The sequence below is a fragment of the Sminthopsis crassicaudata genome, chromosome 1, assembly GCF_048593235.1.
Source record: "Sminthopsis crassicaudata isolate SCR6 chromosome 1, ASM4859323v1, whole genome shotgun sequence".
Classification (NCBI taxonomy): domain Eukaryota; kingdom Metazoa; phylum Chordata; class Mammalia; order Dasyuromorphia; family Dasyuridae; genus Sminthopsis; species Sminthopsis crassicaudata.
The window spans coordinates 70,057,318-70,079,984 of NC_133617.1; the positions used below are offsets into that span (position 1 = coordinate 70,057,318).

At 51.9% G+C, this 22,667-nt stretch overlaps 3 protein-coding genes across 12 annotated transcripts in view; 2 read left to right on the forward strand and 1 right to left on the reverse strand.

The window, feature by feature from the left end:
• Positions 1–7,025, forward strand: part of PODNL1 (podocan like 1) — a 30,362-nt gene extending 23,337 nt beyond the window's left edge. For both annotated transcript variants that reach the window (XM_074310827.1, XM_074310816.1), the window contains 8 exons: positions 820–913; positions 1,598–1,662; positions 3,305–3,414; positions 3,674–3,830; positions 3,927–4,042; positions 4,917–5,574; positions 5,658–5,806; positions 6,343–7,025. In XM_074310827.1, the coding sequence (XP_074166928.1) occupies positions 820–913; positions 1,598–1,662; positions 3,305–3,414; positions 3,674–3,830; positions 3,927–4,042; positions 4,917–5,574; positions 5,658–5,806; positions 6,343–6,484 (1,491 nt within the window). In that variant the 3' untranslated portion in view covers positions 6,485–7,025. The remainder of the gene's footprint in view (positions 1–819; positions 914–1,597; positions 1,663–3,304; positions 3,415–3,673; positions 3,831–3,926; positions 4,043–4,916; positions 5,575–5,657; positions 5,807–6,342) is intronic.
• On the reverse strand, positions 7,017–19,447 carry CC2D1A (coiled-coil and C2 domain containing 1A). 3 transcript variants are annotated; one of them, XM_074310650.1, is made up of 29 exons: positions 19,308–19,447; positions 17,766–17,895; positions 17,439–17,554; positions 16,973–17,041; positions 16,239–16,391; positions 15,903–16,152; positions 15,276–15,400; positions 15,061–15,133; positions 14,783–14,869; positions 14,485–14,615; positions 13,730–13,802; positions 13,269–13,387; positions 12,755–12,863; positions 12,477–12,649; positions 12,268–12,390; positions 12,119–12,177; positions 10,617–10,733; positions 10,390–10,463; positions 10,200–10,258; positions 9,920–9,971; positions 9,723–9,822; positions 9,554–9,644; positions 9,343–9,468; positions 9,102–9,163; positions 8,947–9,010; positions 8,662–8,788; positions 8,356–8,432; positions 8,196–8,243; positions 7,017–7,960 (listed from the first exon to the last, which is right to left on the reverse strand). In XM_074310650.1, exons 1-29 carry the CDS (start codon positions 19,365–19,367, stop codon positions 7,940–7,942), a joined length of 2,868 nt encoding a protein of 955 aa, XP_074166751.1. In that variant the 5' UTR covers positions 19,368–19,447; the 3' UTR covers positions 7,017–7,939. The 3 variants fall into 3 exon arrangements, with proteins under 3 accessions (XP_074166751.1, XP_074166743.1, XP_074166758.1); XM_074310642.1 differs by having other exon boundaries at positions 8,947–9,013; XM_074310657.1 differs by lacking the exons at positions 7,017–7,960; positions 8,196–8,243; positions 8,356–8,432; positions 8,662–8,788 and having other exon boundaries at positions 8,963–9,042.
• The window catches only part of BRME1 (break repair meiotic recombinase recruitment factor 1), a 39,073-nt gene continuing 35,853 nt past the window's right edge, over positions 19,448–22,667 (forward strand). For 2 of the 7 annotated variants that reach the window (XM_074310753.1, XM_074310763.1), the window contains exons 1-2: positions 19,574–19,693; positions 22,166–22,217. In XM_074310753.1, coding sequence (XP_074166854.1) covers positions 22,187–22,217 — 31 coding nt within the window. In that variant the 5' untranslated portion in view covers positions 19,574–19,693; positions 22,166–22,186. Of the gene's footprint in view, positions 19,694–19,716; positions 19,959–20,692; positions 20,837–22,165; positions 22,218–22,667 lie in introns of those variants that run through there. The other 5 variants (XM_074310719.1, XM_074310745.1, XM_074310708.1 and 2 more) reach the window with 5 other exon arrangements.

Genomic DNA, 22,667 nt, shown 5'->3' on the forward strand with positions numbered 1-22,667 from the left:
CTGTGTCCTCCCTCTTTGTCTCTGTCTCCTCTTCCTCTCTCTCTCTCTGTTTCTCTGTCTCTGTCTCCTCTCTCTCTCTTTCTGTCTCTCTGTTTCTCTCTGTCTCTGTCTCCTCTCTCTCTGTGTCTCCGTCTCTTCTTTCTCTCTCTCTCTCTCTCTTTTTCTGTCTCTCTGTTTCTCTGTGTGTCTCTGTCTCTCTCTTTCTCTCTCTCTGTCTACTCTCTCTGTCTCTCTGTTTCTCTCTCTCTCTCTCTCTGTCTCTCTGTCTCTTCTCTGTCTCTCTGTCTGTGTCTCCTCTCTCTCTCTCTCTCTCTCTCTCTCTCTCTCTCTCTCTCTCTCTCTCTCTCTCTCTCTCTCTCTATATATATATATATATATATATATATGTCACTATATATGTATATATACATACACTATATGGGGGAAAATATGGAGTCAGAGCTATTTTACTCCTGCAGCCCCCCCTTTTTTTTAAAGGCAAAGAACTCTTCCCTCCCCCCCCACCCTGAAATTCGCCTCCCTAGTTGTTTCCACATGTTTATCCACACATTTGCCTTGCACAAAGTAGGTGTTTAACAAACGCTTATTGACTAACTAGTCCGATGATACCCCGCTGGTTTGCCTAGTTGCTGTGAATAGGAGCACCCCAAAACTTCGTGAATTTTGGAAATTCCAGCCTTTCGGAACTACACTGCAACCTTAGCGGGGAGGGCTCTGGGACAGTCATTTATCTCTCATCCAACGGGGGGCTCCCTGAGGGCAGGGGCTTGTTTTGGGTAAGAAGGCAGCGATGATGTGGCAGGTCCGGGTCTCCCTCAGAATAACCAGCTGCTGGAGATTCCTTACAATGAGCTCTCTCGCCTGTGCTACCTTCGGACTCTCAACCTTCACAATAACCAACTGTCCTCGGATGGTGAGTGACATTCGGGACCCTTTAATCTCTCCCTCTCTCCCTCCTAGTGCACTGCTGCTCCGGCTGCCCCCCTCTCGGCCAGACTTCAGGAGTGGGGGAGGGGACAGGCGCCTGAGGCCATGAGGGAGGGGGAAGGGTTGCTGGGGGAATCCACCTCCAGCTTCCCAGAAACTCCTATTTGCAGAACAAAACGGAAAAGGGGGAGGGGAGCAGCCTGTGGCTTTGGAGCTGAGCCCAGGGCAAGGGGCTGGCTACACAGAGGAGCTTCTGTAGGGGGAGGCTGGGCATTTCTGGGTCCTGCATGTTCAGATGGGACTGAGAAGAGCCTCTGGATTCCGGGTCACAAGACTTTGGTCCCATCCTGGCCTCGGCCACTACTTCCCGAACTTGGGATAAGGCCGTCCTCCTCTCCCTCCCCACCCGCTTGAGGTTGCCATTCATAAAATGAGGGGCTTGGACTAAGATTAGACAATCTCCAATTCCCTTTCCAACTCTAATACTTGTGACTCTGTTTACCTCTTACTCTTGGGAACTCAGGTGTGAAAAAATAAGCCTGGGGCCCGGGGAAGCTTTCTATGGGGGACAGAGAGGGAGGAAGGAGGATCCGGGCCCTTGGGAAGCTGAGAGGGGGAGGGGGCTGGGAACCCCCACTCCCTGCAGTATTATCCTCTCCACTTTGCCTAGGCCTCCCAGATGAAGCCTTCGAGTCCCTGCCAGACCTTCAGTACATTTATCTGGCCAACAATCAGGTTAGAGCAAGGCCTGGGGTTGTAAGGGGAGGGAGGGAGGGACGGAGGGAGGAGGGGTTAGCCAGAGCAGGACCCCCTGCTCACGTGGCCATCGGCTGGGTAGTGGAAGCCGCCATGGATTTGGAGCTCCAAGACTCAGAATCTCCACTTGGCATCCATGTGACTTTGAGAAAACCCCATTTCCTCTTCATGCCTCAATTTCTTTCCCTACTAAATGAGGGTGATCTTTAAAAGTTCTGCTGGCTCTAAATCCTACGATTGGACCCGTCCTGATTCCAGTCTAATAAACCCAAGAGCGCAGAAGGACCTACAGTGTTCCCCATATGACAGAAGGCTGTCTCAGGCAGTGGGGGAAGAGGAGGGGTTGGGATGCTTTATTCTGCCTCTCCAAGCCCTAATAGTGCTGTGGAAGGACTGCTAGGGTCTTCCTGGAAAATTTGCTTACAAGTCAAGACGACACCCATGAAGCTCACTGGTCCGCTTCAAAATAAAGGATGAATAGCACAACTATAACAAGTCACTGTGTGATTATAGGCCAGTCCCTTAATTGCAGCGAACCTCACTATTACACCTATAAAATGGGGGCGATCATATTTGTACTAGGGATGCAGAGGTATTGTAAGGAGTAAACCCAAAAGTGCTAGAAAGTGGTGGTTGTTATTATGTGAGTGATTTGCAGTTCAGTCTCAGGCTATGAGAGGTCTTAAGATGTGGACCAAGTATCCAGGGTTGCTACAGCATCACAACAATCACACAAATCTAGATGGTCCATGTTCTGCTCAAATTGGAAGCTGTCCTGTAGAAAGGATAACTTGTTCTTGTCAATTAGTTGTTGCCTTAGTGCATAGTGCCCTGGATCTGGAGTCAGGAAGGCCTGCGTTCAAACTCCACCTCAATTACTTGCTAGCTGTGTGATTCTGAATAAGTCCCTTAACCTTTGTGGCTTGCCTCAGTTTCCTCATCTGCGAAAAGGAATAATAATAGCATCTATCTCCCAGAGTTGTTGTGAAGATCAAATGAGATGATACATGTAAAGCGCTAAAAACATGCTCATAATAATCACAGTTATTATTGATTTATCTATTATTTGTATTATTTATTTATTATTAATTATTGGTGATTACCCAGAGCAGAATCAGGGAGCTATGGATAGAAGTGGCTTGGAGGCAGATTTAGATTTTGTGTGAGGAGGATTCTCTTGTCCTTTAGAGCTGTCCAAAGGTGGAATGGACCGCTTCAAGGGGTAGTGAGCTCCCCATCATGAGAGTTCTTCAAGCAAAGGCCAGGTGGTAGCAATAAAAATAACTAACATTTATATAGCTTTAAGGCACTTCACAGACATCTCATTTGATCTTCACAAACAACTTTGGGAGGTAGGTACTCAATTATTATCCCCAATTTCCTCATCTCAGATGAGAGGGGGACCAAGGGGCTTGGGGTGCTTAGGTTATAGTGCAGCCGAAAGTAGAGCCAAATAATTGTGGTCAGCGGGTGTGACCTTGGGCCTATCATGACCTCTTTGGCCACCTGGTTATAGTTTTCTTTTTGATTTGTAAGATGGGGGAGTTGGGCTAGATTAGCTCTAAGGTTTCTTCCAGCTCTCGAACATTGCCTAAACGGCAGCTCGGTTATGCTCTGTCAGCTTACTGTGGCACCCCAGTTTCTTCCCCACTCCTTACGCATTGCTGACCTTGCTGCTAACCAGCTGATGGAGATCTACCCACTCACGTTTGGAGAGAAACCTGAGCTCAGGTGAGTAAGTCCTGGTCCTGTTAGTCTGGCATGTGGGATGGAAGGGGTGGAAGGAGGGAAGGAAAGAAAGGAAGGAAAGAAGGAAGGAAGGAAGGGAGGAGGGAAAGAGGGAAGGCGAGAGGGGTAGAAGGAAGAAGAAGGTGTGGTTCAGAGACCCTTTGATTTGAGCGGGAGAGCCCCTCTATTAGGGACTCCCCTGCTCTGAGCCTCTGCCTAGAGAGAACCAGATGGGCTTGTACCAGTTCCTCTATCCCCCCAGGTCCGTGTATCTCCACGACAATCAGCTGACCAACACGGGTCTCCCCTTTGATGCCTTCCGTGGTTCTGAGGCCGTTACCACCCTTATCCTCTCCAGCAACCAGCTAAGCTACCTGCCGCCCAGCTTGCCCTCTTCACTAGTTCGGCTCCACCTGCAGGTGCCATGGTCGGGGGAGGAGGCTGGCAGGGGCTCTGCTGTTCCCACCCCTTCCCTGTGGGCATTCAGTGCCCCTGACCCTGCTCTCCTTCCACAGAACAACCAGATTGCCAAGGTGCCGCGGGGGGCCCTGGGACGGCAGTTTCAGCTGCGAGAGCTGTATCTACAGCACAATCGGCTGTCTGACGCTGGCCTTGATGCTACCACCTTCAGGTAGGGCTTTCACGAAGCCGGGGGGCCCCCCCCTCGCTGGGGTGGGGGCGTCTGTGAAGAATGTGGCTTGGAGAAGACTAATTCCTGATCTGGGCATTGGCTAGAAGCCAAAGCCCGTTAGCTGACCCCATCCAAAGCAAGCCCTGGCTGAGTACCTGCCACATGTTGGGCATTGCCCACAGGCAATGGGGAGCCAGAGAGGTTTGGGGCATTTAAGTTAAGTTGCCGTGACTTTCCCCTTTGAAAACCACAGTCATAGGGTCAGGGATCTAAAGCTGGAGGGTTCAGAGGTCACTCAGTTCTACCTCTTTACTTTAGAGTTGAGGAAACCCCAAGAGAGAGGCCAGATGTTTCCAGAGAGTCTCATGGGGAGTAAAGAGCCTGGATTTGAATTCCAGTCAGCCACCCTCCTGATGTGTGATAGAAAAACAGGGCCCTGGGATACCGAGTGAGAGGGATTGAATTCAAATCTACCCCTTACTAGTTGAGTGACTTTTATGAGAAGTGAGTCATGCCCTTTCTGGATTTCAGTTTCCCCATCTATTTAAGAAGGGTTTGGAGCAGGTACAGTCTCTCTGACAGCTCTAAATCATATGATCTAAGTGTGGTTTGGAAAGGTCTAATGATTGTCCCGGGGAGGAGAAAGAGACTTCCCTGTGTGCTGGGTGGGTCTGGGAGATTCCTGGAGCTGGGCCCCGAATTGGGACAGAGAGAAGCCCATTCTGTACAGCACCCCGGGGCACCACAGGGAAGCACCTGTCCTTGGTAGATCGGGAAAGACTGAACAAGCCGTGTGATCTTGGGTCAGAAGGGTGGACTGGGCAATGGCCAAGGTTTCTTCTAGTCTCCAATGCAGGATCTTCTTGGCCCTCAGCAAACTCAAGAGCCTGGAGTACTTAGACCTGTCCAACAACAGGTTGGGTGAGGTGCCGGAGGGGCTGCCACCAAGCCTGGCCATCCTGCATCTGGGCAGGAACCAGATCTGCCATGTGCCAGCAGGACGGCTGAGCGGGGCCCGGGGGCTGCAGTATCTGCTGCTACAGCACAACCCCCTGGGGCCTGCGGGACTGGACCTGGCCGCCTTCCAGGGTCTGCGGGGACTGCATACGCTGCACCTTTATGCCAATGGGTTGGAACAGGTGCCCCCAGGACTTCCCCACCGCCTCCATGCCCTCATGCTGCCCCACAACCGCATCAGCAAGCTGGGGCCTCGTGCCTTAATGACCACACCCTTTCTGGTTGACCTCAACCTGGCTCACAATAGACTGACCAGCGCACACCTCCACCACCTGGCATTCTGCCACCTGGAGCATCTGCAGACCCTTGACCTGGCAGGAAATCGCCTTACGCTGCTGCCCCAGGGCCTGCCTGGCAGCCTGCAGGTGCTCAGGCTGCCCAGGAACCAGGTCAACAGCCTGGACCCTGAGCCCTTGACCAACCTGAGCCTGCTCCAGGAGTTACACCTAGGACACAACAGGCTCCGGGTGGGCTCCATTATGCCTGGGACCTGGCAGGAGGTCCCTAGCCTCAAGGTGAGGGCACACGAAGGTCCAAAGGGAGGTGGGGGAGCTTGGGGTCCAAGTGGTCCCCAAGTTTGACCCCTTTGTGCCTGCAGCTCCTGGACCTCAGCCACAACGAGCTGTCTTTCGTGCCTCCTGATCTTCCTGAGGCCCTGGAATTCCTGTACCTCCAGGGGAACCGCATCGGCAGCGTGGGCGCCCAAGCGTTTCTCACCACTCCCCACCTGCGGGCACTCGTCCTCAGGTATTCATTCCACTGCAGCTCTTTGGGAGGGAGGCAGCGCCTTAAGGTAGAAGATGGACGACCAAAGGATCACAGAAATTAAGAGCTAGGAGGACATTTAGAAATAACTTAGTCAAATGTCTCCTTTAACAAGTGGGAAATCTGGAGCCCAGAGTGTGGCATTAACTCCCAGAGCTGAGAATCAATTCTGGATCTTTTCTGTTCCAATCTAAAACATAGCACTTCTCTCTAGAGCTTCCCACCTGTCACCACTTATCAGGGAATCAGCGGTCCTCTGTAGGACAAGAAAATCCCCCTCAGTTCTACATCTATAATCCAGGGAGGGAAGTATTTGTGTTTAGATATGGATCAGGCTAGATACCCTCTGAGGGACCGCCTAACTCATTGTGTTGACCACCCTCTTCCCCCACACCTTCAAGCAGAGGCCACAGGAGAGATACTAGGATGCCTGGGTTCCTTGGTTGGGGATGAAGTTATCTTCTGTCTCTGTTGCATCCCATCTTTAAACATACCCAGAAGCCCACTGTTTCCTCCAGATCCAACCAGCTATTGATGACCAGCATCTCCCCTGAGGCCTTTCTGAACTTGCTGCATTTAGAGGTGGTGGATACGTCAGGAAACCCCGAGCCAGTCATCGTCAAGATGCCCAGGCGGCCCCGGCGAACCCAGGCCCACTGAGCCGAGCTAACCATCTTGTCGTCCAGCAGGGACCCCCAGAGCACTGCACATACCTTCTCCGGCCATTCGGCTGCCTTTCTCTCTGGGGCCACTTTCAGGGCACTCAGTGGCCAATGCTTGCTATCTCTGTGTAAGCTGGCAGCACAGGGGGTGGTGAGAATGGGGGCCACGCACCAAGCTGGCTTTGGAGGACACAAGGCCCTCTTCTACTTTCTGGACAGGCAGGATTGAAGTTGCTCCCTGTGGCCTCTGTCTGGGGATCTTCAGGGGCAAACAAACTACAGGTTGTGACTGCTAAGGGTTGGGCCTAATGGCAAGGCCACCAGATATCCCCACCTTCCCCCAGGCCCTCACTGACAGTGGGATGTCTGAGTGACAGCTGAGGTGCTGTTCTTCCATGCTCCCTGTCCAAATTCAGCTTTCTGCCCAGTGCTTGGTGTGAAGGGAAGCTCTGGAGTGGACCAGGAAGCTTCCCATTTAGGACAAAGGGTCCGGCCAAGAGCTGCAGGTGAAACAAAGGACAGAGCCGAGCTGTGTGCAACCCTTGCTCTTTATTGTGTGTGCTTGCTCTCCCCAATCCCAACCCGTCCTTCCCCCCGCCAGGTTTGAGGACCTGTCCTCACTCGGAGGCAATGGGAGGTCTGCCCAGCCCAGGAGGGTCATGCTTCTGCGCCTCCTGCAACTGGCCAGGCGGGCTGAGGGTTAGGGAGAGGGGTCCCACAGGTTTCATGCCCAGGCAGGAGTGTTCTTTGGGGTGGGTGCTGGCCAGTTAAGGCTTCTGAGGCTGGTACCTTTAGGTTTCCTAGGAGCCTCAGACTGGCAGACAAGAAAATAAAGTGCTTGGGAATCTGGGAAGGGGGGGGCAGCCAGAATCCAGTCTTCAGGACCTCACCCCCAGTTTTGGGTAAGTCAGGGCCAGAAGCCTGCTCGACTGTGCAAACCACATTCTGTGGAGGGGACAATGGGGGCCTGGGAGAAGGGAAATGCTGCCCTAGGCATGAGCCAGTCTGTGGGCTCGGGAGCCCAGAGCCTCTGCCAGCTGGCCTGGCTTTCCAATGGGGAGCTCTGTGTGGCACAGTGTATACAGATGCCTTAACAGTAACTTAAACTTTCCTGTTTACACAATTCCAATTCCACCAGCAAAGGGAGAGAGAGAGACACCAAACTCCGTCTTGAAACAGGCGCCACTCTACTCTCCTTTCCCTCAGTGTGGGCCAGGCCAGAGACATCCCTTCCCTCCCAGTGATTGTCAAGTGATTGTCAGAAGATTTGGTCTTCAGCAGTCATCAGGGTAGGCTGGAGAGCCCAGAGGGAGCCCGGGGCCCTGGTGCTCACCCATCTCCCATCACCTCCTTCCTAGCACTCTGGGCCCCTACACCTGCTCCCAGAGTCAGCTGCCTTTGTTCCCTGGACTGGGAGAAGCCCAGTGACCTGGGGATAGTCCTGATGAAACCATCACCTCCGAAGCTGCTGCAGCTGAGAAGAGAGCCCACCCCAGAGATCAGTGTTGGGGTTAGAGAGCATCCCGGGTCAGAAGTGAGGGACTCCAGGAGCCCCACGTCAGAGATGGGATGAAGGTCTTGGTAGTCGGGCCCTACCTCAGGCCCGAGAGGCTCTAGTAATTCTTGGGTCAGAGATGGGGCCAGAGGAAGATGAGAGAGAATGAATGGGAGAGAAGTCTCTTGTTATAGCCACCACCCTGGGTTCTTACCTCTCTCTCCACCAGGTTCCGTTTGTACAGAGCTTCCTTAGCTGCGTCCTGTTGGGAACATAGTGGTCCATCAATTCCCTGTCTTGGCCTGCTGCCCAGTACCCAGAAATGGAGGGTACCCCGTGGCCCTAAAGAGACCCTGATGTTTCCCAGGCCTCACCCTGTTGCCATCACTGCCCAGGCGTCGGGCAGCCTCGGTGTAGCACTGCAGGTATCGTTCCAGCTGGGCATGGTACTCTGGAAGGCCAGACAGAGGGATAAGGACCTGAATGGTAGCCCCCCCAGCCCTGTCCCCACCAAAGCCTAGGGAACACCAGGAAAGGATCTCCTGTTGCCCCTCTACCACTTACGGCATGCCTGGCAAGGCTCAGGGAAGGACCAAGCACCACCTACAAACACCTCCTGGTAGGGTCATTGGCAGGGCTAGGAGCAGGGCTTCCAGACCCAGCTTGCTTGGGTCTCTTACCTCTCCTGATGGCTGGGCCTCCTTGTTCCAGTTGTGCTCTCTGCCACTGGCTGTGCTGCACAAGATCCTGGTACTGCTGGGCCAGATCCCCAGGCACTGCCCGCCGGGCCTGCTTGTATGCCATGATCTGCCAAACAGCTGGGAGTGAGGGCCTAGACACTCCCGCCTCTTGGGACAGAGCTTTAGAAATCCCCCCATGAAGAGGGAGCACACAGGACACTGCCCCAGCTCAGGAGCCAGTGAGGAGAGGTCCCTGGCAATCCCTGACCCAAAACCATCACCCACCTTCCTCTCTAGCCGTTCCCGGTCAAAGGCCATGACACTGAAGCTCTGTAAGTTGCGGGCTGGTCTGCTGTTCAATTCAATCAAACAAATAATTCTCTGTTTGGGAGATGGGCAGTGAGTCCCACAGCCCCACCAGCCCCAGCTCAGCCACTTACCTGCCCCCTTGATCCCGTCCAGGGGCAGGGATGGGTGGGGCCTTTGCCTTGGGCACTGTGGCCTGTTCAGGTTGGAACAGGAAGAAGATAAGAGAGAGCCGGTCTCATCAGGTCCCCTTCTGTTCTCTAAGGCTATCCCAAAAACTATCCTGACCCTTCGAGGCCTCACCCACTGTCCCCCAATTTTATATTCTTTACTCAGTGCCTTCCCTTTCCTCAGCTCCTCAGGCCCTGTTCTCACCGGGGACAGAGGGTCAATGACCAGCCATCTCTCTGTGACAGTGTCTAGTTGCTGGGAAGTCAAAGGTTCTCGCAGGCGGACCATCACCTCAAGCCGTCCTCCTGTGGGGCGACGGCCATCCAGGATCTGGGAGAGAGAGAAGTCAAGTCAAGCAAGACATGGCCCAAGGCACTGGGAAGTAGTGAGAGAAGTCAGGAAAGAGCCAGATAACCTCCAGGATTTCTCTGATCTCACAGGCTGACTCCAAGGCCTCCAGCTTGAGTTGGGCTGTTCCCAGAGTACGATCAGGCTTGAAGAGTCCCCTGTGGAGAAGTGGCCATGAGGACCCCGTGGGACACGATGGGCTTGTCCCACTCGGTCCTGGCTCCTCCCTCACTCACCCCTTGTGCACTACTTCAAACTTAATTCCTTTGCTCTGGATGGCCCGCTTGAAGCCCCGATGTCCCCGCTGAATAAAAAGCTTGAACTGTTCCTTGAACTCTGCCCAGGAAGGAGGGAGAGGAAAGGCAGACAGATGTCAGATCAGGCCCCTGGACCTCCAAAGTATCAATGACCCTGCCCTCCATCTTCTGCTTACCTGGGGAGTCTGTATTCTTTATCACATTGGTTTTGTCTTTCTGAGCTTCTTCCTACATGGAAAGCCAAGGTTAGGGGTAGTCACAATACATCCTGCTTTCAGCCCCAGGAAGTCTAAGGACCCTGTCCCTAAGACCTCAGCCTTCTCTTTGAGGAGAAGTATCTTTCCTTATCACTATATCGGCTCAAGCCCAGCCCTTCAATCATCTTGAGCAAACCCCACAAAGCCCTTGGGATTCAGTTCTCCACCTCCCCTTCCCCCCTCCAAAGTCCTCACTCACTGCATTGGGATAGGGGAAGTCAAATCGCACGAAGGCATCCAGGTCATTGGGGGATATTCCTGTAATGAAGGCTGGGGGTCAAGGCTCCTTCAAGCAGACGGAGGAAAAAGCAGGAAGATGGGAGAAGGGAAAAAACAGCTCTAAGGAGGTACCCAGCTCCCTCTTCCTCCCATTCTTGGGGCCCTGTTACCTGATGGTGTGGGAAGATTGATGCCCTTCACTATGAACAGAACCATGTCACTACTGCTGAGCTCTGGGAATATCCTAGAAGGGAAAGAGCAGAATGGGGTAGGGGAGCACAAACATTGGCCTAAGAGGAGATAAGCAACCCCCCCCCCCAACTGTGGCTGCCCATGGTTTGCTAATCTCAGGCCTGGTTTGGAGTAGCAGGGGAGGAGAGAATTTTAAGGGTCTTACTTGACCACACTGAAGGTCCTCTGCTCATAATGGAACTTGGGAAGTGGGAAGCCCTGGCTGTGGGCTTGCTTCAGGATCTCCATGCTCTTCTTGCAGTCCTCAGCCATTTTCTCAAACCTTGAGGAGGAAAAAGGAGAGAAAAGGCATTGGGTGCAAGGTGGGTCACCTTTCTAGACCCTATCCCAGCAAAGAAAGTCCCCTCCTCTTCTCTGCCATAACCTAATACGCATATTGATGGAGGAGTTCAGAATTGGGAAGGAAGGAAGACATACATTTGGTACATTTGGCAGAAGTAACTGCTGCCCTGGTGGAGAGAACACTGGACCTGGAAAAATGAAGTTCAGATCCTGCCTCAGACCTTTACAAGCTAGGTAAACCTGGGCAAGTCAGTTAGCCTTTGTCTGTCTCCTTTGTAAAATGGGGATGTTGACTTCACAGAGTTGCTGTGAGGATCAAATGAACAAACATATGTAAAGTGCTTTCTACAGAAATGCTACCTGCAAACATTATCAGTACTTCTTGACTAGATTCATGGCAGAATTGGGGTTTGGTAAACAGATAAGCTCCAAGAGGGCAGGGGCTGCATCACCTCTCCACCAGTGGTGGCTAGGAAGTCCTGAGTACACAATGAGTAATGGAGGAGCATTAGAGAGAGGAAGCAGAAGCCACAAGCAAGTCACAAGAGTCATTCAATCCCAGGCTCAGAAACACCTGAAGCCCACCCCCCAGAAATTCTCCTCTACACTATCCTCAAATCACCCAAATTCTGCCTGATTCAATGATGGGGAACTCATTGCCACTACCAGTCTGATGTTGAATACCTTTCATCATGAGGAAATCATGCCAAACCCTGAACCAAAATTTTCCTTTCTCTACTTTCCACATTGATGCAGGTTTTGCCTTTCTGGTATAGGATAAGGAAAAAGAAGAAGGGGGAAACTCTAAGTTTAGCAGAAAGAATGGAATTTAGTGCAATGGTAAGGAAAAGACCTTTGTTACTACTTAAAGCCCAGATTCTCTGACAAAAAAAAAATCCAATGCTCTTTCCCTTGAGGTCCATTCCTTCTGCTAAGCTTCAAAGTTTTATACCTCTCCTCCCCTCTTTTCATCTCCCTAACTCTATGCCAGAAAGGAAGAAGCAGAATGAGTGTAGAGAATACAAGGAAGCATATTTTGATTCCACATATGGGAACATTTCCTAAAGAGCAAATTATTTAACTTCTCCAAGCCTGACTCAGCTTTCTCAGCTATAGCACGAAGGGCTTTTTAACTAGGGATCATGAACTTTAGTTATTTTGATAATTTTCAGTATCGGGGTCCTCCTTTGTAAACCTCTATTGTATTTGGTACACTTAAGACACCTGACTCTGATAAGGGATCCCTAGGCTTCATCAGATGCCCATGTTAAAAAACATAGGATCAGATGAAGTCAAAGGGTCTTTCCAACTCTGGATGCTCCATTCCATTGCAGAGGAGGAGACAGGAAAGGAAAAGAAACTCACTTGCTGGTTTCCACAACATTTCCCAGATGGGTGAATTGGTTGGAGTACTTCAGGCACATCTTGGGGGGTGAAGAGACAAGATTATTAGGGGAGCCACTGCTTTGAGTCCAGGACTATCACTGCTCCAGTGGCCTCCCCTTAGCCCATACCTCATGCTGCTGCCTTATCAACTTGGTGAGCTCTGCGTAATGCCCAGCCTGCTCCCGGGAGATGGCTGCGCCCGGTCGCTGGGCCAGCATGAAATCCTCTTTATTGACAGGCGCTGGGGGCACCTAAAAAAGGAAGTGATTCTGGCAAGGCACGGAGTGGAATGAGGCGGGGACACAGCAAGGGAATCCTGGGAGTCACAACCTCTCACCTTGGTGATGTCCACAGGTAACCCATTGATTGAAGCCTCCAGCATGGGCTCCAACCCCTTGGCTTGGCGAAGAAAGAGTTTTGCACCTTCAAGGTCATTCTTTTGCTTGGCTCGCAGAGCTGCCTGCAACAGCTGCTTCTTCCTTCCTTCCAAGAAAGCCAGCTGCTGCTGGGCTGTGGGGCAGGAGAAGGAGGGAAGGGGAAGCTGGTTCCAGGCACTGCCAGCAAGCACATCACCCACAGGACCTGCCTCTGGGGCACAGGGAACAAACAACCTACCTTTGGTGGAGCCTTTTGCAGCTACTTTCCCAGGTGGAGCAGGTACTGGAATGGAAGGCCGGGAGGTCTGGGGTTTGGGTTGTGGAGAAGGAAGGGAGTGGGTGCCGGGCTAACATGGAGGGAATAACAAAGAAAACAAGTAATGGCACTGCCCAACCCACGCAACTTCAAGGTGCCCCCCACCCAAAGGTCCAAATGCTAACTGCAACAGTCACAGGCCAAGTCAGATAATGATAGCTTCCATTTTTGTACTCTTTTAAAGTTTACAAAACACTTTTCTCACAACTAACCTTATGAAGTAGGTAGCGTGAATATCATCAGTCTTGTCTTACAGATAAAGATTAAGGCTCAGAAGTTCAATGACTTATCCAAGATAACACAAGTGGCAGATGTCACATCTCCTAGCATTGTTCTACATCTTGTTCCCTCCAATCTGGATTGGGAGGGGGGGGGTAATTACCCTGTTCCAAGCTTACCATGCAACCCCACTCCTATCTCTATCTCTCTCACATACCTTTTTTGCCTCTTCTTCTTCCTCATCCTGGTTGGCCAACCGCATGGCAGTCTCAAGAACCCCTACCAGGCTTTGCTGTGTGGGTGTGGCTGCTTCCAGGCCTTGGATTGGGGGGAACCCTGGTCCACATAAGAGACTCCTATCAGCATCATATTTTAGAGGCTCCAGTTGTCATGGGGCTCCTTGTACCCCACAAAGATTGCTGTTCACAGTCTACAAACCAGCTATCTGTTCAAAGACTCATGGAGTCTTTGAATATGGTCACCTAAAGCCAACCTCTCACAAACAATTCTCACCAACAACCTTGCCCAGCTCCCCAGAGGCAAGAGTACAAGTGTCCTATATCTCAAAGGGAGAGAGCCCTGGCTCCTCCTTGTTTCCGGGTCAAAATAGTCACCAGCCTCTCCTGAGTTCTGCACTTGGGGATTGCCCCAACAGGCCCGACTTTGCCACGCACGTACCTGGAGGAACAGGCAATTCAGCCACATCCACAGATCTGCCTGACTTATGGGCTCGGATGGCATCTTGATATTGCTGTAGGGAAAAGACTGGCTGATTAGCAAAGCTGGCAAAGAGGAAAATAAACAGAGGGACTGGGGGAAAACAAGCATGACAGTGAGATGCTGCTAAAGAATGATGGAACTACGCCCCAAAGTCATGAAATCGTTTGTGCCCTTTGACCCAGCAATCCCACTACTAGAGCTATATTCCAAAGAGATCAAAGAGGAAAAGGATTTGAATGTACAAAAATGTACAGCACCTCTTTTTGTGGGAGCAAAGAACTGGAAATTAAAGAGGTTTGGAAACTTGTTAGGGAATGACTCAACAAACGATGACATATGAATGTAATACAATATTAATGCAACCCAAGAAATGACAAAATGAACTATTTAGGAACCGAAGTGAAGAGAACTAGACACAAAGATAATAACACTGAAAAGAACTTAAAACTCTGACTGATGCAGTGACAAGCCCTAACTCTGGAAAGCCAAGGACAGAGCACTCACTTCTCAGCAGAGAAGTGGTGAGCATGAGATTCAGAATGAGACATTATTTTTGGAATGTGGGAATTCATTTTGTTGGACTATGCATATTTGTTTCGAAGATTTTTTTTTTAAGTGTTCACTTTTCAGGGGCAAGGGGAAAAGAAAAGGACTAGCTGAGTGCGAACCTAGTTCTACTCTCGGCCCAGACCCAGTCCCGTGCATCTCCTTACCTTGACAATGCGATCATGCATCCGGGCCTTGCGATCATCCCCTTTTTCCTTGGCCTGCCCTGCAGCCACCCGATAACGCTCCATCCGCTGCTCCAAGGCCTCTAGCAGGGTCCGTGGAGGGGGGGGCATCTCTGGAGCGAAGCAGAAAGACTCCATGACCAGCAGGTTGCTAAGGCCCTCCTTTCCTTCCCACCCCCTGGGCTCCCCTGGCCTTGGAATTCTAGGGTCCTTGATGCCCACTCGTGACTCAGAAGCTCGGATGGCTCTGTTAGTTCTTCTCTGAAGGGACTGTGCTTACCTTGCATGGAAGGGGAGATAGTGCCAGTACCAGAAGTAGAAGTGGGAGGCTGAAGCCCTGGGGATGGCAAGGTCTTGGGCATCTGGTCTGTAAATGAAGTGGACTAGTTATTCAAACAACCCCCAAGCCTACACTAAGTTCCCAGTTCTGTGCTAGGTGTGGTAGGAATACTCAATTATAAGACATTGTCCCTGGCATGGACTTTGCTCTTCCTTGAAGAGATTTATGCCCTAATAGTTCACTTCCTCTCTGGACCAAGATGCCATAATAAAACTTACCAGGTGGTGGAGGTAATCGGGATAGGTCCACAGCCTCACCCTTCGCCATTGCTTCCAGGACAGCATCAAAACTCTAAGGGAAGAAAGGAGGAAATGAGGAGATGTCTGTGGTTATCTCAGTCAGGAGAGAAGAAATTGGCCAGATTTATGTTAAAGGAAACCAACCCCGTAAGCCACTAGGCCCCAAGAACCATGGCCCCCGTATCATACCTTACCTTGGCTACACGGTAATACTTAGCAGCTGCTTCTGAGTCTCCCTCCTGCTTGGAGCGCAATGCAGCCCTTTTGTACTCTCGCTGCCGCTCCTGCAACAGGGCCAGGGACCCAGGACTGCCAGTACCTAAGCACAGAACATGATGCCCAAAAAAGCTGGTAACTCCAGCTGCTTAGGGAATGTTTTCTTCTTCTTTTTAAAAAATAGTTTCCCCCCCAATTACATGTAAAAATTTCTCAACATCTGGATTTTAAAATTTTGAGTACCAAATTTTCTCCCTCCCTCACCAAGAAGGCAATTTGATATAGGTTACACATGTTCAGTCATGCAAAACATATTTCCATATTAGTCACAGTGTGAAAGAAAACAGAGAAAAAAAAAACAAGAAAAGTTTAAAAAGTATTCTCCAATCTGCACTCAGACTCCATTAATTCTTTCTTTGGAGGTAGATAGTACTTTTTTGTCAGGAGTTTTGGGAACTTCTAAGGATTGTGGGGAAGCAAGAGTACAGAAGAGAGAATGGAACTTTGCAGTCCACTCCCCCATATCTTGGAGTCTAAGGACTATTATCTAGAAGGACTAACCCTCTTCCAGTTCCTAGGCCAGTCAAAGGTCATACCAGGCTTACCTGAGCTCACAGGTGAGGCTACAGGGACTGGCTTTTCAGTCAATCCAGAGCCATGACTAGGGGGCACCGGCAGTGTTTTGGGAGGAACAGCTGGTAGCTGATGTTGAGGGGGCTGGGTAGATGCGGTACTCTGAGTGGGTGGGACCTCTGGGGTGGCTGTCAGGCTCTTCCCCACAGCCACAGGAGGCGGGATGTCCTCTTCATTGATGCTACGTCCCTTCTTAACTGAGGCCAGCATATTCTCTAATGTCTAAGGAGAGGAGCAGTCTTGGCTCAGTCCAAGGCAGAGCCAGCTCAGGATGACACAGAGCTACAGAACAGACTCTTCCTTCTCACCTTGACACCTCGTTCATATCTCCGGACTTTGGAGCTGTCCCCAACCTGCTTGGCATTAGTGATGGCAGTCTGGTACATGGCCAGTCTTTCAGCTAGGGTGATTTCCACGCCACCACTGCTAGGACTGACCTTAGGTTGTGGAAGATTTGGTGACTGCAAGAGAATACGGGGGGTCACTGACCCTAAGGGAGGGAGAACTTATTCCCCAAGCTCAAGAATTGTACCTTCTAGGAGACATTCCACCTGTTTACCCATCATGGTGGAAAATCTATCCCATGCATGGTCCTTGGAACAGCATCTTGGCTTTTAGCTCATTTTGGGCGAGGCTTCAGGCCATAAGATCTTAGTATTTAAAGCTAAAAGGAGTCTTTAGGGATGATTTTTGAGGGACTGTCCCATATGATGCAATGGATGTAGCGCTAGGCCTGGACACAGGAAGTCCAGCCTTAGACAATTCCTAGCTGTGTGACCCTGGGCAAATCATTTAATCTTGGTTTGCTTTAGTTTCCTCATCTGTAAAAACAGATAATAAATAGCACCTTCCTCTCAGGGCTGTTGTAAAGACCAAATGTGATAATATTGTAAAGCACTTAGCACAGCACCTAATGGGCTCTATATAAATGTTGGCTAAGAGGATGATAAGGAAGCTGCTTAGAACTGGAACTCTGGGAATCTCACACAGAACCAACCAAAGAGAGAGAGAGAGAGAGAGAGAGAGAGAGACAGCAACTTACCTTGGCCAGGGGGAGGCTCTGGGTATCTTGGGGTTCCTCCCTTTCCCCGAGAACTTCATTGAGCTCCGCCTGGAGACACACATAGAAGGAGCTAAGCGCTGGTGATATTGGTTAATATCCAGTGCTCATTCGAGCAGCGCTAACCCCGGTTGTTAGTAAAAGGAGTGGGAAGTCCCAGGTATGCCTTCCCCCAGATGTAGGCAGAACCATATGGTCTATAACAAAGTAGAAAGGTCATGTGGTGGGACAAGAGATCAGGGTACGCTGAGGCGCGACAGCCCTTGCGTCTACAGTTCCGGCTCTATGAGAGCTGCATGCTAATAACGTTGGGCCCTATTCCCTCCTAGCCATCCTTCGCAATTTCCTTCCCTTTGCAGGTCAGGTACCTAGCTTGCCTCACACGGGCAGAACACATCTATTTGGCATAACTTTGTGCTTGGAGAAGTCACTTAAGCTCCTTCCTCACCAGCAGTTCATCATCATCTTCCACATCCTCCTCATCCTCCTCTTCCCCTTCTCCTTCGTCTAGGTCCTTCATACACAGAGAGGCCATCTTCTCAATGGTCTCCATAGGCAAAGGAGCTAAAAAGAAAACAGAGAAGTAGTTCAGGACCCTCAGCTGCCCCAGGCACTGCTCCACATTCTGGCTTTCGTGGTGCTCAGGATTTGCAGGGACAATGGCAAGCAGGGAAGAGGGTGAAACTTAGACATGGACAACGAGGACGCACAGAAGTGGGATCTTCTAGGCTTTGGTGCAGGAGGAGACTCCCCAGGGGCGGTGGGGCCCCCTCACCTTTGCTTTTGAGCTCCCGAGGGGGCTCAGCCCCTACCAAGGCCATGAATTCTGCCTCAAGGTCAGCATCGTTGTCGCCGTCTTCAGGAAGCACCATCCCATCGGGGGAGAAGTCCACCAGGAGGCCCAGCTTCAAGGCAAGGGGAAAAGACCACAATGGCCACTGCCGGCTCAGTTCCAGGCCCCCGCCCAGAAGTTTGAGGCGACCACACTCTCTGTCGCTATTTTCACACCATCAATCAACTGTTTTCCTTTGGAGGAGTATGAGGGCAAACTGAAGAAAAAGTGACTTATCCTGGGCACAAATACCGAAACCACGTTGGTATTAAGTACCCACTGTGTATGAAGTATCAGCAGTGCCGCTGCCCTCAGGGATCTCAAACACCCAAACATAGAAACCTCCCTTTGGACCCTGGGCTACAAAGACTGCGGACCCCTGGGGTACTCTCTGAGGGGAAGCCCACCCCGGCGGCCTTTACACACGGACGGGGGAGCAGCCCCCTCCGGCGCCCTGGGAAACATCCCGACCCAGTGGAATCTTGGGGAGCCGAGGAGTGTCAGTGGAGTTCGGGGCGGGGCGAGGAGGGCAGGACCCAGAGAAAGGCCGGCACCCTGGACAGCAGTCTCACAAGGGGGCAAAGGGCCAGCGCTTGCAGCAGGGCTCAGGTAGCCTCGAGCTGGTGCCGAGTCTGAGTCCTAGGACACCATAACAAATTCCCTGGGCCCGGCTCAACAAGAAAAACAGGCCCGTCCGCCTTCCATCAGTGGCCTCCTCCCTGCGGCCTAAGCTCCCCTCCCCCCAGGACCCCGGGACCCAGCTCGGGCAGAGTGGGGAGGGGAGGCCCACGGGGTCTAGCCTAGCCCTAGGTTTGCCATCTCCACCTCTGGCCTCTGTTCCACTCCTCCCCCCAAAGCTACAGGTGTCTCCCTCTTTAGGACCAAGGCAGGACACCCCAGAAAGGGGGGGAGATGGGGGCCTCAGCGAGGGGAGGAGGAAAGAGTGGAGTGATCACGGGGGAGACAAGGCCCGGGAAGGACTGGGAAGGGGAGGGTGGGAAGGAGCCTCCCCAAAGGGAGGGGGCCCAAACTAAGGAGAGCAAAGGGGGCCCAAGGAGGGGGGAGGGGAGGGGGGATGGGGACAGGGTTCCCAGAAGGGAGGGGGCTGCAGAGGATGGGGCCAGGCAAGGCAGAGAGCAAGGACGAGGGGGTGGGGGAAAGAAGGGGGGTCCGGGAGGGCAGAGGGCAGGTGAGGCTGGGGGTGGGGCAAGGGGGGGAGGGAGGGCCAAGCCCCCCACAGGGGGGAGGGTCAGAAGGCAGGGGCCGGGAGGGCAGGGGGCCAGAGGGGTTAGGACTCCCAGAAAGGGGGGAAGGGGGCGGGGCCGAGGTGGACGGCGGGAAGTAGGGCCCCCGAGGGCTGAGGACTGCAGGGACAAATAGGGGAGGGCAGGAAAAGCAGAGGACAAGGGGAGGAGACCAGAGGGAGCGGGCAAGGCAGGGCAAAAAACGAGGGGTCAAGTCTCTCTTAAGGGTGGGGGTCTTCACCTGTCTGGCTGCGGCCGCGCCGCGCCCCGGGGGTCCCGGGGGCGCCTTCTTCTTATGCATATTTCCGTCGAGCCTGGAGTGGGTAGGGGGGCGGGGACCCCAGGACCGCCTTTCTCGTCAGTTCACTTCCGGCTAGGCCCGGTCCCCAGGTGGACGCCCCGCCTCTCGCCGTGCCAGCGGGCACCAGATGCGCCGGCGCGGAAAAACGGAAGGCCGGACTACAATTCCCGACAAGCACTTTGCCCTTCTTTCCGCGAGAATTCAACACTTGGGCGTACATTCACGCATGCGCGCCTGGCCCAGTTTGCCCGACTTGAACCCGGGTGGTGTTGGGATTGGGCGGGAAAACGAGGCCCGCGCGAGGTCAGAGGCGGTTTTCCTCTCAGGTGAGGCCTGAGATTGACGCCTGAGAACCCAGAATTGTCCGTGTGACCCCTCCCCAGTAGGTCGAGGTGGCCCCGACCCAAACCTACACGGTGCTGGGAGCGGGGCAGTGAGGCACCTGGTCCCGCCCTGCTGGAATCTGGTCAGGCCTGAGTAGGCCCTCGCTTCCCTCCCCATTCCGCGGGAGGGAAAGCCGAGGGCGCCAAAGGCGAAGCGCTCCTATTACTCCACCCCTCCCCACCGTGGGGCCTAGGATGTGGTAGGAGGGTCCGTCAGAGGGCGCCAAAGGCAAAGCACTCTGTTATCCCACCCGTGGGGCCTAGGGTGCGGTGGGAGGGTCCGTCAGAGGGCGCCAAAGGCAAAGCACTCTCTGTTATCCCACCCGTGGGGCCTAGGGTGCGGTGGGAGGGTCCGTCAGAGGGCGCCAAAGGCAAAGCACTCTCTGTTATCCCACCCATGGGGCCTAGGGTGCGGTGGGAGGGTCCTGCCCATCAAGTGAGCCTTCTACCGCTGGGGGGGGGGGGCAGGGAGGTGCAGCGGGGAAGAGCAGCAGCCCGGAAACCCCAAACTTCGTCGAAACCATGTTAATTTAAGCGCTAACACTTCCAGAAGCCGTTTAGTCCGTCGGGTCCTATTCTAAGTGACCCCATCTGTGCTTCTCTGCTAACGTTCTTCCCCAGCTCATTGTACAGACTGAGTGACTTGCCCAGCTAGCGAGTGTCGAAGTCACTTACTCCTGTTGGTCTCACTTTTCCTCATCTGTAAAGTGAGCTGCGGGAGGAAAGCACAGCTCCAGGACCTTTGCCAAAAAAAGCCCCGAATGGGTCCAGGACTAGTCGGACACAGCCGAATTAGGACAAATTAACGGCACGTTAAGGTTTGGTAAATGCTTTGCTTTACGGGAGATCTCATTTGTCCCCGGTTACACAGCCAGGAAGTGCCTGGGGCAGGATGTACATTTGGATTTTCCAAATTCATTTTTTCCATCCGCTGCCCTTTAGGTGCTTTGAGATTGGGCTGTGCATTGCCTTTCTGCCTTTGGGCTTGGGACCCGAGGGACCAGGCTCCCGGCAGAGTTGTCGTCCCTGCGGATCATGGGGATAACGGCCCTCTCCGTCTGCCCCTTACACTAAGCACTCCACCTGGTACTTATTTTCGGGAATTGGGGTTATATGACTTTCCCCCAGCATTTAACAACTCCATTATTGTAATGGAAATACAACTACCTGAGCTATATCAGGGATTCTTAAACTGCGCCCGCCTAGGACGTTTAGGGGCCGCAGGTTGTGGCAATCGGGCTGAGGGCGGAGACAATGCGAGGTTTTGTTTTTCCTCTAGTCCCGCCCTCCCACAGTCCGAGGGACCACTGGCCCCTATTTAAAAAGCTTGAGCCGTAGGTATAGGTTGGGGAAGCTCACAGGAGCCAGATGTAGGGTCACAACCTAATTCATGAGCACAGTCCTTCGCCGGGCACTTTGCTGAGTGCGTCAGTATAAAGAAAGGGGAACCTGGAACCTCCTCCTGAGCTCGCAGCCGAATGGAGGGAGTAGCATTCTAACAGTGATGTACAAAAACAGCATTTGGGTCAAAGGGTAACTCATCTCGTGGAAGACACTGAGAGTAAACAAAACTGGGAATAGCGCTAACTGGGATGGTGAGCTCACTTAAACCTAAAGATAAAGAGACCATCCTATAGTTTTTGTCCATATCCCCATGTAGAAAACCAAAATTTTAATTAGTTCTTTAAAAACAACACTACTTGGAGTCAGACTGCGGGGGACGTAGAGTATCACAAAGTATAAAATCTGCACAAATTTAAGGGATGGTGGTTATTCTTAGAACAGAAGCTTGGACAGGTTCCTGTCCAATTTCAACTTGTACATCCCCGAGCTCTGAAAAAATAAGTCCCTCTACATCAATTTAGTTTTGCTAAAGCTTGCAGCTGATGGGTGGGAAACACTCACATTGTGGTAGATGAGGCCAAGGTCGGATTTGGCATTTGTTAGGACTCCAGAGAGAGGGGTCCCGGCTCTTGCTGCAGAACACTTCCTAGATCCTGTGTAAACTAGAACTGTAAGGAGAAAAAATGCATGCGGCCTAGGAGGACAAACCACTTTCACCACCCGGATCTAGTTCCTAGCACCGAGGAGTAGTTCTCTTAACATTTGTACAGTGGCGTCTCATCCTTCCTAACCTCAATGGGAGTTTTCTTGGTAAAGTTTGCCATTTTACAGATGACGAACTAAGGCAAACAGGGTTAAATGATTTGCCCAGGATCATATACTAGTAAATGGCTGAGGCTAAATTCAAGAAGGTGAGTTTATCCACTATCCACTGTGCCACCTAACGGTCCCAGTTCTCTACTGGAAATGCTGTTAGGGAACGGCAGCCTTGAGTATTGGGCCGCAGGCTTTCAGCCTTTTACTGAGAGGTATGTTGATGGGATAACTAGTGATGAGAGTTTTTGTTTGCAGATTTCTAGAAGGAGGGTCAAAATGCCCAAGAGGAGGAAGCCACAGATTTCAGGTACTTTCATTTCCACACAAATCATTTTTTATTTTTTAAGTAACCAAGAGAAATACTTTTACTGGATGACAAACTAGAACTCAGAACAAATTAGTGAATATTTAAATGCCTACTAATAAACACACACACATGCATACATGTATATGTATATGCACATTTTTAAACTTAATATTGTAAGGACTAGTGTGCTCCTCAAACAAGATGATGGAATTCATTGAAAAAGACCCTGGTGTTGAGAAAGCTTGAAGGCAAAAGAAAAAGGGTCTGCAGAAAATGAGATGGAGTGTCATGAAAACAACAAATGTGAATCTGGGCAGACTTTAAGAGACAGTAGATGACAGAAGGGCCTGACAAGCTTTGATCCCTGCAGTCACAGAGAGTCAAACAGGACTAAACAATAAAGCATTCCCAGATAATGGTCATTAGGAAACAGAATGCTGACCTTTAGAA